We start from the raw sequence: 16,633 nt of genomic DNA on the forward strand, positions 1-16,633 counted from the left end.
CACAAATAGTAACCACACACACACACACACACACACACACACACACACACACACACACACACACACACACACACTAGAGTAGAGCCAACTCCTGGAATTCCCGGAAAGAATGGTTCACTGAACAGGACGCGAGTCACATTTCAGTGGTGGACTTGCATGTAGCAGGGTAACAAGTCCGTCTGTACCTAACACACACACACACACACACACACACACACACACACTAACGCGGGTTTCCATGGTGTAATGGTCAGCGTTGCAGACCTTGATTCACGGGTTTGCCCATCCGGTTTCGAATCCTAGGCGCGGCAGTCGGCCCACAGCCAATCCTAGGTCTTCATCCTCCCTCCAGGCTGGTTTGATAAGTGGCCACATTGCTCAAGCTGGGTTTGTGAATGTGTGTGTATGTACACATAAGACATGGTTCATGTATATAAGATTAAGAGACGGGGTAGGACGAGTGTGAAACTCTCCCTGTAACACACACACACACACACACACACACACACACACACACACAACACGCGCGCGCGCGCGTCTGTGGACAACGATTTCCTCTCTATTTTTTTTCCATTTATTCTCTTAAAATAGAAGTAATATAAAAGCATTACAATTAACATCTGTGATACCGATCAGGCCACAAATTAAATTAAGATCCTTAAGTGATAATGATAATTACATAGATTATAAATGGATAATTATCATAGATTATAAATGGATTAAATGATAAGGATGTTCTTTAATTTGATAAAGATAATTCCAGCTGGAATGTTCAACATTGCTATAGTAGTAATGGTGGTCTGTGTATCTGTCCCTAAAGGATGGGTCTATTGTCTATCGATTTCCCCCTTAGGGAATTCCATTGTCTATCATGGGATGAATGACCCTCTCACCCGTCCTTCTCCACACACACACACACACACACACACACACACACACACACACACACACATACACCCGTCCTTCTCCACACACACACACACACACACACACACACACACACACACCATAGAGATGATACCATCCCCCAGGGGATCAAAGACAAGCAGGGTTCTGAGCGAGGTCACCTCACTTGACCTCGGACGAGGTCCAGTGACCTCATGTATCCTCTCTCTCTCTCTCTCTCTCTCTCTCTCTCTCTCTCTCTCTCTCTCTCTCTCTCTCTCTCTCTCTCTCTCTCTCTCTCTCTGTTTACCTCTCTGTATATCTATCTATCTATCTATCTATCTGTCTGGAGCTGAGATGGTGACGTAGGTCTGCCACCGTGAGTGTGTGGAAGGCGCCTCACTCACGTGCTCATTCAGTGTGTGGAAACATCCGGCCCCACCTGGATCGTAAGCTTGGTTAACTAGGTACTGCCATGACCTCCCACTTCTGTAAGGCGTCGACGGTTTATCCTCAGTGGAATGGCTGCGTAAATTTAGTTATTTATTCATTTACACACACACACACACACACACGCCCGGACGCACGCACTCACGCGCGCGCATCAAGACCGTGTGTGTGTGTCTGTGTATGTGTGTTGGTGACGGTGTACGTCCACCTTCTGTGTCGAAAACATTCCCACACATTTGCTCTTTTGATTCGGGGTCAAATTCAGAGCCGCTCTTCCGCTTCACACCACTGGTGCCAGTGACTCAACTCGTGAGGGTTTATACACCAACTTTGAAGGTTAGGTTGAGTCACGGAGCTGCCTTCCTTCATATCCCATTCTCTCATACATGTACCTTACCGTCATAACCTCCTACTACCGTTTTCCTTCGTTATAATTAACCTGTATCCGTGGGGTTTTAGGGGGTTGGGGGGGGGAGGGGGAATAAAACCCCGCGTGTATCTTGCGTGTCGTAGAATGCGCGAACGTACGACGGACGAACGAGGGGAGCTGTGTGAAGGTGGGGTGTGTGTTGGGGCTGGAAATCCCCCCGTCCACTCCTGTATCATCGTCATTCCTCTAAAAGTAGCACAGCAGGAGGAGGAGGAGGAGGAGGTGAAGGAGTCGAAATAGGATTTCTCCTCCCCCCTTCGACCGACCGATGCAGTCTTCTGGTCTCGATGCTCACTAGCGGAGGGAGGCAGGAGGCGGGGCGATGCACGGGTTCTTCGTGACGCCTCCAGATGTCTTTTGGGCTTCTCCAGAAATGGAGTATGAATGGCGTCGCATCTAATGCCTTCCCTAAATTAGGTCTTTAGGTCAGGGTCAGACCTTCGTTTTTCACGTTATTTCCTGGTGTCACATTAATTCTCTCTCTCTCTCTCTCTCTCTCTCTCTCTCTCTCTCTCTCTCTCTCTCTCTCTCTCTCTCTCTCTCTCTTTCTCTCTCTCTCTCTCTCTCTCTCTCTCTCTCTCTCTCTCTCTCTCTCTCTCTCTCTCGTGTGAGCGGTGCCTCGTCGACATGACTTTATGTCAGGTTCACGTATGGTGTTACCCGCTTGTCACAGGTCTACAAACAGTAGCAGATCATACTCTCTGTGTGTGGGAGGAGGGGGATAAGAGGGTGGCCTTCTTCGTCTTCTCTTGCGGTAGCTGAAGAGATGAGACACGTAGGGTGTTTACCGGACCCCGCCTACCTGCTTGAGGTTACACAGCGAGTGTGAAATGTCACCCTTGGGGAGGAGGGAGGGAGGGGAAGGCTGCATCATCGTCAGTCGACGAAATACGAGCAGTCTCTCGTCAAAGAGAACTCCATGTCTCGAGGGTGTCTCCTCCTCGTCCCTGCTGGCGGTGCGACCTCCCCTGGAAGAGGAGTTCTTGGGAGTAGGGCACACGGCAGAGGGACAAGTCAATGATTCAAAAAGAAAAAAAAGAAGGATCTGCCAGCAAAACATTTGCACCTTCGGAGATGTTGAACCCAGAGGCTTTTTGCGTGCCTGTGTATTGCAGGAAATGCTTATTTTGTATTGTGAAAATGCGAGGAACATTTCTACAAAGTATTGTTGAACTTACGGGCGTTCAGGTCGACAAGATTTCTTTAACATATAGGAAATCGGTGTTGGTACACCGCAAGTTACATAGAGACAAGACTAGTGCACCGCATGTAACATTAAAACAAGGGTAGTACACCTCATGTAACAGAGAGACGGGAGAGGTACACCGCATGTAACATAGAGACAAGACTAGTGCACCGCATGTAACATTGAAACAAGGGTAGTACACCGCATGTAACAGAGAGACGAGGGAGGTACACCGCATGTAACATAGAGACGAGAGTGCTACACCGCGCGTAACACAGGCGTGGAGCAGCGCATGGGGGGGAGCCATCAGCTCCAGGTTGTGTATATCTGGCAGGAGAGATATGGCCTTCCGTCGACCCGCTTCCTGCCCCAGGACTCCCGAACCTGCTGAACGCCGTTCAAAACCTAAATGATGCGGGAAAATAAAAGTCTGTCCAGATGATTCAGACTAAGGAAGAGTGGGGATCAGGGAAGTGTATTTCCCATCTGTATATTTTTTATTTGTATCATTTCTACCCACTTGGTATACGACGCGACAGAGGATGACTATTATCATTCACCCACAAGAGGAAATTGTCAGAACATATGAGAATGAGTGGCACGTGCATGACAAAGGGGCAGGAGTTGTGGTGCAGATTACCCACGAGTACTTACGACGAGATTTTGCCAGAGGGCAGGGTTACTGGTAGGGCTAGCGCGAAGCGCTCGCCACAGTTACGAAGAACCGAGTCGTGTGAGTTATGAGTTGTCAAGTGTTGTGTGTGAGATGGAGAAGTTGTATTGTTTATGGACTGGTGAGTGAGGCAGAGAGAAAAGAGACATCAGGTTAGGCCCAAAGAGTGAAACTTGATAGGCAATGTTGTGCAGGCCTCATTGCCCAGATGTCACTCACCCTCTCGATACCCAAGCGGGAGCTGCCACCTCCCTGGTCGGTGCCTCCTTACCACCTACGAGAGAGAGAGAGAGAGAGAGAGAGAGAGAGAGAGAGAGAGAGAGAGAGAGAGAGAGAGAGAGAGAGAGAGAGAGGTTCTGGAGGCTTGACGTGGAGGAAAAGTGTGTACGTGGTAATCTAGATGTCACCAAAAGCAGTGCTCTTAGTCGATAGGGAAATCTTACTACAATTAACATGGCTGTTTCACCAGGTATTATCTGCCAGTGAATCCAGTTGATGTATGTGGGAAAATGATTGGGAACGGGAAGGTTGTTCATTGTAGTGGCTGTATTTACTGTATCTACCAGCCCACATGCTGTAGCCTGGACAAGACATTACAGGCGCTGGACCAGCCCAAATGCTGTGGACTGGGCAAGACATTACAGGTACTAGGCCAGACTTAATTGTTTAGCCATACAAATGTGCGTGAAGGTAAGGGAAGATGTAGGGGTGGGCTTTCTTGACTTGGCTCGTCCTTCGGTAGAGTGTGAAGTGTACCATTTGCTCGCTCGCTGGCTTGACGAAGTGGCACCTCATAGAAAGAGAATGTCTATTTCCTGTGCTTACAGCTTCTACAAGCATAATGGTATCTATATGTATAATGCAGCTCCGCCAGCCATGCAGCTCGTATGTATGTGGGAAGACGATTATTTAACTCTAGCGGGGAACACTGTGTGGCGAACATTACGCCAGCGAGGAACCTCAGGGCGAGCACGCGGCCAGCGAAGAAGCTTGAGGTGAACACTTGGCCAGCGAGGAACCCTGGGGCGAACACTAGGCCAGAGACCGCTCAGCTTTATTAAAAGCCGAGGATGGGACGTTCGTGTGACAGTGACCCGCTCCAGGCTGTGTGACAGTGATTGTACCAGGCACTGAGGTCTGACGAAGCCCACAACAACAGCAAGAGGAAGGCCCCCGCACTGCCCCCACACCACATCATCCTTCACTCTCATTATTTTTTGCTTTGTCTCCACTTTAATATGGAGTGAACCCAGCCAGCCACCCAGCCACCAGTGGGTCTCTCAGTGCTCAGCACACCTTCCGTCTCGAGATCGCTGCTGGACGCCAGCCTCGTGTTTACTATCACAGGACGAACTAAGGAGTTCTGTGTTGACGTGGGAACTTTTAGTTCGTTTTTTTTTCCTACTACTGCTGGTGGTGGTGGTGGAGAAGGTCTTTGGTCATCCTCTGGTAAAACACGAGTTCTCATGATTTTTGACCTCGTTCCTTTGAGCGCTCCCAGAGGTCAGGGAGTAGTAATGTGTGCGTGTAAGTCTGGAAGAAGATTCCACTTAATATGCAAAAAAAAATTGTATATCAAACTCTTAGAAAGGGTTTAACACACACACACACACACACACACACACACACACACAAGGTGCGGAGGGAGTCTGGCAGGTCGCTAGTGGGTGCGGGCACGTATGGACCCTTAGGAAAACCATATGGGTCTTTGCGAACACATCAGTACCCTTGACAGTGTCATGTGGGTCTTTAGGAACACACCAGTACCCTTGACAGTGTCATGTGGGTCTTTGGAAACATCAGTACCCTTGACAGTGTCATGTGGGTCTTTAGGAACACACCAGTATCCTTGACAGTGTCATGTGGGTCTTTGGAAACATCAGTATCCTTGACAGTGTCATGTGGGTCTTTAGGAACACATCAGTATCCTTGACAGTGTCATGTGGGTCTTTGGGAGCACACCAGTATCCTTGACAGTGTCACGGGCCAGGTGTGTGCAGCATTACTCGCCATGTTCCCCCCCACCCCCAGCGTTGCAAATGAATTTGGGTTCATTTTTATGCCGGCCATCATGAAATTAGTGAGACAAGCTTTTACGAGTCGCTGTTTACCAATTTATTGCCTGAAATTATCATTTTTTTTTCCCCAGGTGGAAACCTAACTCTCTTTTTTTTCATGTTTTTAAATAGAACAAATTTGACAGAAAAAAAAAACATATAAGTTTAGAAAACTTCCAGCAAAGGGTCTGCCGGAGACATGTCATTTCTTATGAGGGAGAGAAAGAGGGAAAGGCGAGGGAAGATCTGAGTGTATCTCTCTCGGAAGGTCTTTTGAGATATACTCTTAGGGTACTGGCTAGTGGTGTGGGTCTGATCACTTGGCGAGTAAGGTCACCTGTTGTCACGAAGGTAACACACCAGTAGTCCTGCTGACGCGCGCCCTTCGCGTAGCGTTATCTTCGACGTGGAGTGTCGTGGACTTCAGTATTTTTTGAGTTACCGTGTGACCCGACGCTACCCGTTTTCTAAATAGACCGGTTCGTTTAGGAGTTGATGTGTTGTTGAATTGGACGGTACGACCCCTGAGCACGACGGTACGACCCTCGACTTCTTTGGTAATATCTTTGAGCGCGACGGTACGATCCTTGAACACAGCGGTTCAAACGATGATCACGACGGTACGACCCTTGAACGCGACAAGCACAACACCTTGAACTCGACGGAACGACCTTGGTGTATGGTTGCTGGACTTTCGACCTAATGCTCAAGGATGATAATAGAGTTATATCTTCGCACCATCATGTGTAAAGGGTCGTACCATCGTGCTCAAGTGTCGTACCATCGTGCTCAAGGGTCGTACCATCGTGCTCAAGTGTCGTACCATCGTGCTCAAGTGTCGTACCATCGTGCTCAAGTGTCGTACTATCGTGCTCAAGTGTCGTACCATCGTGCTCAAGTGTCGTGCCATCGTGCTCAAGCGTCGTACCATCGCACTCAAGTGTCGTACCATCGTGCTCAAGTGTCGTACCATCGTGCTCAAGCGTCGTACCATCGAGCTCAAGCGGCGTACCATCGTGCTCAAGTGTCGTACCATCGTGCTCAGTTGTCGTACCATCGTGCTCAAGTGTCGTACCATCGTGCTCAGTTGTCGTACCATCGTGCTCAAGTGTCGTACCATCGTGCTCAAGTGTCGTACCATCGTGCTCAAGTGTCGTACCATCGTGCTCAAGTGTCGTACCATCGTGCTCAAGTGTCGTACCATCGTGCTCAAGGGTCGTACCATCGTGCTCAAGTGTCGTACCATCGTGCTCAAGGGGTCATAGGGTTATCCTGTGTGTCCTTGACATAACCTAGCCCTCACCTTACCCCCCTCCAAAAAAATATATATATAAGTCTCTCTCGTCATTATCTTGTATTATGATTATCAACAGAAACGTTTGCCTCCGTGGTCAGTTAAACAACCAGAATTAGACGGATTGTTCTCCGTTTTCTGTTTCTGATTTTCTCTTGTACTTTAAGACTTCTTGGATTTCTTTTTCTTTTTTTTTTATTCTTATCTTCAGCCGAGATGTGCGTGTGTGTACTGTGACCACGGTAGCTTAAGGGACGTTGTGTTAACATCTGCTGTGTTTCTGTGTCACGATACATTATTTTTTTTCTCTGTCTTCAGTACGTTTTCTCTCTTCAGTGTGTTTCAGTTATTTTGATTTTCTTTTTATGGGAGGCGGTATGAACTAAATGCCCTTACCATGGCCATATTATATATATATATATATATATATATATATATATATATATATATATATATATATATATATATAGGGAGGCTATATCACTAGGAGTCCAGTATCTTCAAATACCTTATATCAAAGGAGTCTGCATTTTCCTGCTACTGGAAGTAGAGCAGCCTTGAGCTGCAGAATGGTAATACCGTGACTCATTCATAGAAATTAGGCCTGATGTAATTATAAGTGAATAAATACACCAGCCCAACCCAGGTAACCATTTATCGACCTTCCATGAGGGGAGGATGAACACCTGGGGCTCTCTGTGTTCCATAATAATCCTTAATAATTCCACTGCTGGTGTGTGTGTGTGTGTGTGTGTGTGTGTGTGTGTGTATGCTATTCCATAATTTCCTTCGACTCATTCGATCTAATTTTACTTCCTTCCGTCACTGAAATCAGGTTGAGAAATGTGAATGTTTTCACCTGCGATATGTCATCCATTTGCATGTTATTTTTCATTATTCGAATACTTATGTGTGTGTGTGTGGTGTCATTGTGTTTATATATTTATTAATACCGATGGGTCATTAATTGAAGTGTGAGAGCGAAGTGTGTGTGTGTGTGTGTGTGTGTGTGTGTGTGTGTGTGTGTGTGTGTGGTGTCATTGTGTTTATATATTAATTAATACTGATGGGTCATTAATTGAAGTGTGAGAGCGAAGTGTTTGTGTGTGTGTGTGTGTGTGTGTGTGTGTGAGGGGGGACCATTATAGTGTGATAACCATTGAGAGCATAATGGAAGTTGCCACACTTGTATGCAGATGACGCTGTAGTGTTGGTACTTACATCGAGAGAGCAGGTGTTGGAGAGACTTGATAAGTGTGTGGGCGGGGTCGATGGTGTATATTCTCAGGAGGGGTTGAAGGCAAGTGATAGATGAGAGTGTCGAGGTAGCGCGCTGGGTTTTGAGAAGTAAAAGGGAAACTCATATTACAACATTACTGCTGATAGAAGACGTTGAGGGGTGAGGGTGAGTATTTGGTGGTGAGGATGGTGGCTGGAGGTGTGAGGTGAGGTGGGCGTGATGCAAGAAGCGGGCATGGACGTTGTGAGAACCAAGAGCAAATGGAGGTCCAGAAAGGTCAAAAGAAAGAGCAGTAGAAACAGATACTTTGCTTAAGGATGGCTTCCGTCAGGAAGGGGGGCTGGAAATCCTCCCCTCTCGTTTTTTTTTTTTTTTAATTTTCCAAAAGAAGGAACAGAGGGGGCCAGGTGAGGATATTCCGAAAAAGGCCCAGTCCTCTGTTCTTAACGCTACCTCGCTAATGCGGGAAATGGCGAATAGTTTGAAAAAAAAAAAAAAAAAAAATATATATATATATATATTGAAGATGCGAGGCTTATTTGATACGATGTTATTAGAAAGGTACGAGGATGTAAATGTGAAACACTTTTTAACTGGGAATGGTGTAATGGTGAGAGATAGATAGAAGATGATTGAATTAAAAGTGCAGCGACTGATTTGTATTCACGGCAGCGTTTGTCATGTTACTGCCGCTGAAGTGGCATTTAAGATGGGGCATTTGACCCGTTGTGTGTGTGTGTGTGTGTGTGTGTGTGTTGTGTGTGTGTGTGTGTGTGTTTGTGTGTGTGTCGTGGTGATTGGGTGGGGTGGGGAGGTGCCTGTGTGCTGGGCTAGTCAGACTCATAGGCTGGTTGCTGGTGTGGTGTTCTTACCCACAAAATATTTGCCGACTAATGATGTGTTGTCTGTCTCTCCTGTGTGCAGGCCCGGGCGCGTGGTGTGATGGTGAAGGTGCGCGAGGGGGAAGAAGCCCCCCCTGCCCCCCCGCCCACTGTCACCCTCACCCCCACGCCCCTCTCCGACGCACACGCCCACCACAGCCAGGCCGCGCCCATGGGGGTCCCGCCCTCACCCGCCTCCTCCCTGTCTGCGTCAGGGCCCGTGTCCCCCGCCTCCTCCGTCAACTCGACGGGGGAGGCGTACACCCACGACGACCTGCGACCCTACCACCGTGGCCACGGGTACCACCACCCTTGGGGCAGGCACGCCACCGCGCCCCCTACCCACGCCCGCCGACACTCGCCTCACCACCACCACCACCATCACCACCACCACCACCACCAACAGAACGGCTCCGGACCTCTCCACCACCACCACCACACCAACGGACACTACTACCACTACAACCACAGCTCCAGTGGGCGGAGTCACTACCACAACGACGACGGGTACTACGGCGGGTACCACCAGGGCGGCGGACACAAGGTCACCTACCAGGACGCGTACCAGGGGTACCAGGGCGGCTACCACACTGGTTACTCGGGAGGCAGAGGCCGTCGCAAGTCCCTGAGAGATGATACGTGGGCGTCCTCCCTGAGCGTGGGCGGGGGTCGCGGTGGGCGTGGTGGTGGGCGGTACAAGAGCATCTCCCCGACCCCGTCCAGGTCCAGGGGCGCTTCCCCACGCTCCCACAACCCGTCGCAGTGCTACACCACCTCCCCGGCCGCCCTGGACGAAAGCATGGGTTCCGTCACGGTGGAGGTGGGCGGGAGTGGAGGCCTGGTGGGCGGGGTGGAGGACGGGCTGTTGATGGGGCTGGGCGAGGAAGGGCAGCACGTGGTCCACCTCCACATCAACCCGGGCACAACCGTCAATTTCACCACGGAGGACGGACAGGTCCAGCGAATATCAGGTAAGCTCCTCCCGTCAACTCTCACTCACCCTTCCCTGCCTCGCGCCCTCACTCATCATCCTTCCTCCCTCACTCACCCTTCCTTACTCCGTTCATCCTCAGTGTCTCCTCATGTTCCACCAATTTCTCCTCATTCTCTACTTAGTCGATCCATCGGGCAATAGACACACTTGCTCCTTGTCTCAGGCAATAATCACAGGTGTGTCTAGTCTATTGGTCAATAAAACACAGCAGCGCCCAGTTTCGGGCGATAGACACAGCTGCACTCAGCCTCAGGCAGTAGACACAGCTCCACCTGGTGTTAAGCAATAGACACACAGTTTCAGGACAGTAGGTACAGCTGCATCCAGTCTCAGGCAATGGATACACTGGCACTCACTCATGTAATTGACACAGCTGCACCCAGTCTATAAGGTAATAGATATAGTCGAGCCCAGTCCATCAGGCAATAGACAGCTGTACCCAGTCTATCTGGCAGTAGAAACTGCTGCACGCAATCTGTCAGGCAGTAACCTTAGCTGTACCCACTATGGCAGGCAATACACAACTGCAAACAGTCTATCAGGCGGTGGACAAAGAAGCACCTAGTATATCAGGCATCAACATTTCCACCCAGTCTGTTAAGCAATATATACAGTAAAACCCAGTATATTGGCGTTAGACACAGCTGCACCCAGTCTACCTGGCGTTGGACGTAGCTGCAACCAGTCTATCGGGTAATAGACACAGTTGCACCCATTCTGTCAGATATTAGACGTGATTGCTCCCAATCTATCAGATATTAGACACAGTTGCACCCAGTCTATCACACATTAGACGTAGGTGCTCCCAGTCTATCAGACATTAGACGTAGGTGCTCCCAGTCTATCAGACATTAGACGTAGCTGCTCCCAGCTGCTCGCATCTACACCCGATATCAGGCAATAGAATCAAGCAGGTTACTATTCCCCATGATCCAGTAGCATTATTGATCCATCTATTTTCCAACACTCGACAAGTATTTGAAAAAAACAGTTCCTAATGTACTGTTCCGTCGCTGCCGAATGTTGCCGTTCGTGGTTCATACTGTATTTTTTTTTATTGCACGTGAAGTATAATATTGCTGGTAATATCTGTCCATCTCGTGTTCGCTGGAAATGGTCGCGTGTTGTGGGACGGAGCGAACGCACTTGTCGATCGTCCAAGATCTGGACGTGAACATTTACAGCGAAGAGCAAGTGTTTTATCTGCCTCTTGCCTTACAGAACCTCACACTCCACTGTTTCTGACCTTACAAAAAATCCAAATCTTACTGCTTTTTTCCCCTACCTAACAGACCCACGTAGGTACATGGGTAAGAAGAGGACGAACGGGTAGACCACATGTAGATACATGGGTGGCATGGGACGAACAGGTGATCATTATATACATGGGTGTGTTGTCGGGGAGGTAGGTGCCAGAACAGCTGTTCAAAAAGCGTACACTGACACCAGCAACATCTGTGCTAAGTTATATTTGCCCTGTGTATCCCTATCATTATCTGGGGATGAAATTATTTTCAAATTACCGACTGAAATCATTTTGACATACGTTATGCTTGATGTATGGGATATTACAACGTGGAGGTTAATGTGGGGGGCTGCGAGATTAATGTGGGTTCGAGTGCCGCCATGTGTACATACACATTTACATAATGTGTTTGGATGCTGTGCTCCCAGGAGTTGTTGATACAGACGTGGAGGCTCTCAGAATTCATGAAGATTTAATCTGGTTACCATACAACCATTTATTGCGGCCCCTTATCTACATATGCTGTTTGTAGAGCTATTATATGATAAATGATACAGTCGAGGATGTGTTAATCAAATGGACAAGCACGTTAGGAACATGGAATTATTTGTGTTTAAGTAAATACAAGCTTTCTGGTTTACTATCCAGTCTCCGTCATTAATGTCAGGTTGGAAGGAGCCTTTTACTTTAACGTATATTCATCTTTCTTCAGAAGAAAATCCAGGATATTATTACTAATGTGTAGCAGAAAACCATCAGGTCTTCTGTTATCTATTCCTTCCCATGTACTGTTCTCCAGCAGATAACCTCTTCATAGACCATCAGGTCTTCGTCAATTGCCCTTTCCCATGTACTGTCCTCCGTCATAGAACCCTTCCCATGTGCTGTCCTCCAGTAGATAGCATCGTCATAGACCATCAGGTCTTCTGTTATCTGTTCTTCCTGTGTACAAGCGAGGCCTTTGTTGATCGTGACGAAGTAGATAAGTCGCAGTGATAAGCGAAGACTATTAGTAAGGCAGGAGGAATGAGGGAGGGAAAACGAAAAAATTCGGTTAAGGAAGAGCTTCGTTCCACAGACAGAAATCGTGGCTGAATTTCCACCCTTACACCTCCTTAGTGTGTTTTTTCTTGTCGTTATTCGACTCCTGAGTGACGGTAATATGTATGCAAATATGTGCAGGAGCATGTGTACACACACGTATGCGTATACACAGACACACGAATGATTTATGTTTGGATGGATTTAACGAAAAATATGTTCAGACTAACACGAATGCTGCTTATTTTCATGTCATTGACCTTCTGTAAGTTATTCAGCACCAGATCAGTGACCAGACACCAAGTCGCAAACTTTTGATAACTTCCATCGGCTTCGAATTTAAACCTCTCTAGAAAATCGCGTTTAAACATTTCCTGTAAACACTGACTTATCACTTGTGGTTTAAAGACGCTGTGATAATTATGAATCAGCTTTGATAATATGGTCGTGAATCTGAAAATTGGCCGTTGAGAATATTAGTTTATTGATTTTTAAAGAGAAAACTCATGGTACAAGGACAGAAACCCACGAAAAAGTAGTCATGGCAACAGACGTCTAAAGAAAACGTTTTTGTGCCACGTTCAGAGAAAACGTTTTCTTGTGTTAAAGTAGATGGGTCACTATGATATATATATATATATATATATATATATATATATATATATATATATATATATATATATATATATATATTAAATGTAATAAATAATCTTGATCTGCCAATGCGCAGTTGCTGTATTATGCACGGTTGGAATTGTATTAGATAAATTTATTGTTCAGCCACATTTTATGCCCAGTGTTATGAGCTATCAGCTCGTCGCATGTGTCAGTCTTAGGTTCGGGTGTTTTAGATACTAGGAAGATTATAAGACACCTGTGATTTATAATTTATTATTTCCTCTTTTGATATTATGTATTGAAGTGTAAGAATATGATGGTACATACGCAAGGTACTTTATAAGATAATAGATATTAATATGTGATAGCTTTGAATGTGTTCTATTCAACATACACGTATAAGAACGGAATGTAGTGGGCTCCAGAAGGACAGTAGGCCTATGAGAGGCGGCTTCCTGTGTTTAAACAGCTACTCTTTTCATTTATTTGTGCATTGATTTTAAAATTCTTGGTCCGTAGTTATTTTTATATACCGTCTCTTTGGTCGCTTGTGTGTGTTCCTTGTTTTTGAGTGTTGCTTGATATTTCTCATCTTGATTTTAAAGATCTATACATCTGTTTTTTCGTAAACCTCTGTGCATCTTTTATACATTAGAAGTAAGAATGAAACTCATAACGAACTCGCTTCCAACTACATTACGTGTGCTATCGAATTCCTAGATGACTTTCGATTGCTTTGAATATGTTCATTAGCCAGTGAAAGGAATGACATTATTGAGCCCTTTAGATAAGCATAAAAGTTTTTCGTAATAGCTAAACATATGCGTAAGCTATTTATTATTTACGGTTGGCTTTGTTAGAGCGTTTTGTGTAGACATGAATGAGCCGTGCTGTTTGTGTGTGATTAACTCGTCTTTGTAGCTACATCCGGAATGACAAGTAATCAGTTACACAAGTATGTATATATATATATATATATATATATATATATATATATATATATATATATATATATATATATATATATATATATATATCCGTGTGTGTGTGTGTGTGTGTGTGTGTTTACTCTAGCAAACGCATTTTCTATTTGGTCACCCACCCGCCTCCTGGTCACAACCTCTTTAGACATTTGTAAGTCTCGCATTAAGTCCTTCTCTAACGAATTTCGTGTCGCCTTCTGTTATATTCTGTCCTGTTGTGTGCACGTATTTCCCCCCCTAGTGTGCTGGTGGTCCTGCTTATACCGGGAGGTCAGAATGACTCGTCTAACTCGGCTCTGTACATCTCTGTACTTTGGCTCTCTGGCTGTGTGACTGTCGCTGTACTCTCGCTTAATATTACTACAGGCTTTTAGACAGGAGGGGTCACCGTCCTGTCCCAGCAGGGAAGACAGTGTCGTCCTGGTCAGTCCCGTACAACACACTCGCCTGTCTCTGGCTGGATGATAACGTCAAGAGCTTTCTCTCTCTCTCTCTCTCTCTCTCTCTCTCTCTCTCCCGAGGGGTGAGTCATAGACCGTCTAGTGCTGCTCAAGGCCCTGGCTGCCCCACTTCAAGGTGACACCACAGAGGGTGTGTTTCATAGACCCGGCGGGACTTGTGGTGTGTGTGTGTGTGTGTGTGTGTGTGGAGGGAATACTTATGAAGCTGCCTGCTTAGTTGGTTGGTTGGTTGGAGGACTGCGGCATTTTGTATATGGGGAAGACAAGTAACGGAAGACAAGGGGAGGTCGGGATAACAGATGACCTGATGGTCTATGACGAGGTTATCTGCTGGAGGACAGGACATGGGAAGGACAGGTAACACAAGACCTGATGGTCTATGACGAGATTATCTGCTTGGAGGACAGGACATGGGGAGGACAGATAACAGAAGACTTGATGGTCTGTGACGAGGTTATCTGCTGGAAGACAGATGATAAAAGACCTGATGGTATATGACGAGGTTATCTGTTGGACGACTGGACTGGGATCCTGTATTTACATCTTGAATATCTGCAAACAGGTCGGTAAAATGGCAGGCGCTTTTCCCACCCACCTACCCACCACCTTCTCCTTATTCCCTCTCACATCATCATTTCAGTGAGTGTTGTGCCCATCTTACCAGTGGACGTGGACGGACGAATGGAATCGTGATGATGAATTTTGATATTTGTGGACACATTTATTGATGGCTCGGAAAAATTTTTATCACTTGGAAATTTAGAATTTTTTTTCCTATCCTGAATCGATTTTTTTTACCCCAGAATGTCCTCTGGTATTTAGGTTTGCGTATACATTTTGGGTTGCTGTCTGTATGTTTTTTCAATACACGTTAGGTTCAGTCTACTGACAGCACGTCGACCCCAGTATACCACGTCGTTCCATATCACTCTATCCTTTGGACGCCTTTTACCCCTCTGTATGTCCAGGCGGCCCCGATCACTTAAAATCTTTTTCACTCCATCCCTCCATCTCCAATTTGGTTTCCCCTTTCTCCTTGTTCCCTCCACTTCTGACACATATGTCCTTTTTTTGTTAACCTTTCCTAACTCATTCTCTCTATATGTCTTACCCATATCAGCACACCCTCTTCTGCTCTCGACCACGTTCTTTTTATTATCACACATCTCTCTTACCCTTTCATTATTTACTTGATGAGAGCACCTCGCACCCCATTTTGTCCTCATAAACATTTCATTTCCAACACAACCACTCGCCTCTGCACAACCTTATCTATAGCTCCTGCCTTGCGTCCATATGATATCGTTGGAACTACTATACCTTTGAATGTGCCCATTTTCACCCTCTTTGTCCCTCTTTTTTCAAACCAGGTATTCCCAGTCACCAGTCCTTTTCAGCACACAACTTCACTAGCTGTCCACCATTTCCATTCACTTAATACCTCTTGCCTTCCAATTATACCCTCAACTTCCACATTACTCAGCCTCGCATTTGAATCGCCTATTACTAATACCCGATCTCTTGCATCAAGATTGCTGACACACTCGCGCAGCTGCTCCCAAAACACTTGCCTGGCATATTTCTTCTCATGACCAGGTGTATAAACACTAATATAGTCGCCTGTCTCCCGCCATCCTCTCTCATGTTTACCTTTAACGGTCTAGATCTTCTCTGTTCCCACATTTAGAAAGAGATGGTATATGAGGGGAAGATCCCAGACACCCAGGGAGAGGGATGGGGAGTTAAGGAAAGAGATGAGTACATAAGTGTGATAGAGAAGACGGTAACATCACTAATATGGAATACCTCCAGGTCTATCGTCCTCTGTGGCTCCAGTAGAATGCCTCATATTGAGAACCTGCACAGTCCTGAAGATGAATGTTAAAGTACTTATAGGAAATTTCAGCTTTGTATTTGCCAAAGGTCAGAAGGGAGGCATGAAGAGGAATATGGAATAGCTTGTATTTGCGATTGCCAACATTTGCAGGAGCAGTGTTTCTCGTTGACATCTTCTGGTGTTGGATTATACAGAGTTCCATCCTTTGGAATGGATTATTACGTTAGTCATCTTGTTTCTCTTATATTTTTCCCGACCTTCATTTGTCATCATATGTGAGCCTGTGGTCGTGTGTCTGATTATATATAGCTCTTATTTCTCCGAGAGTTGGAGTTGCTCTTCACTTCTCGGTCACGA

The 16,633-nt window shown here is 46.3% G+C and overlaps 1 protein-coding gene across 2 annotated transcripts in view; it reads left to right on the top strand.

Annotated features, from left to right (window-relative positions):
• The window catches only part of LOC139755548 (fibronectin type-III domain-containing protein 3A-like), a 499,565-nt gene that overhangs the window by 19,339 nt on the left and 463,593 nt on the right, over positions 1-16,633 (top strand). For both annotated transcript variants that reach the window (XM_071673982.1, XM_071673983.1), the window contains exon 2: positions 9,140-10,067. In XM_071673982.1, coding sequence (XP_071530083.1) covers positions 9,158-10,067 — 910 coding nt within the window. In that variant the 5' untranslated portion in view covers positions 9,140-9,157. The remainder of the gene's footprint in view (positions 1-9,139; positions 10,068-16,633) is intronic.

This window comes from Panulirus ornatus, chromosome 19 (genome assembly GCF_036320965.1).
Source record: "Panulirus ornatus isolate Po-2019 chromosome 19, ASM3632096v1, whole genome shotgun sequence".
Lineage (NCBI taxonomy): Eukaryota > Metazoa > Arthropoda > Malacostraca > Decapoda > Palinuridae > Panulirus > Panulirus ornatus.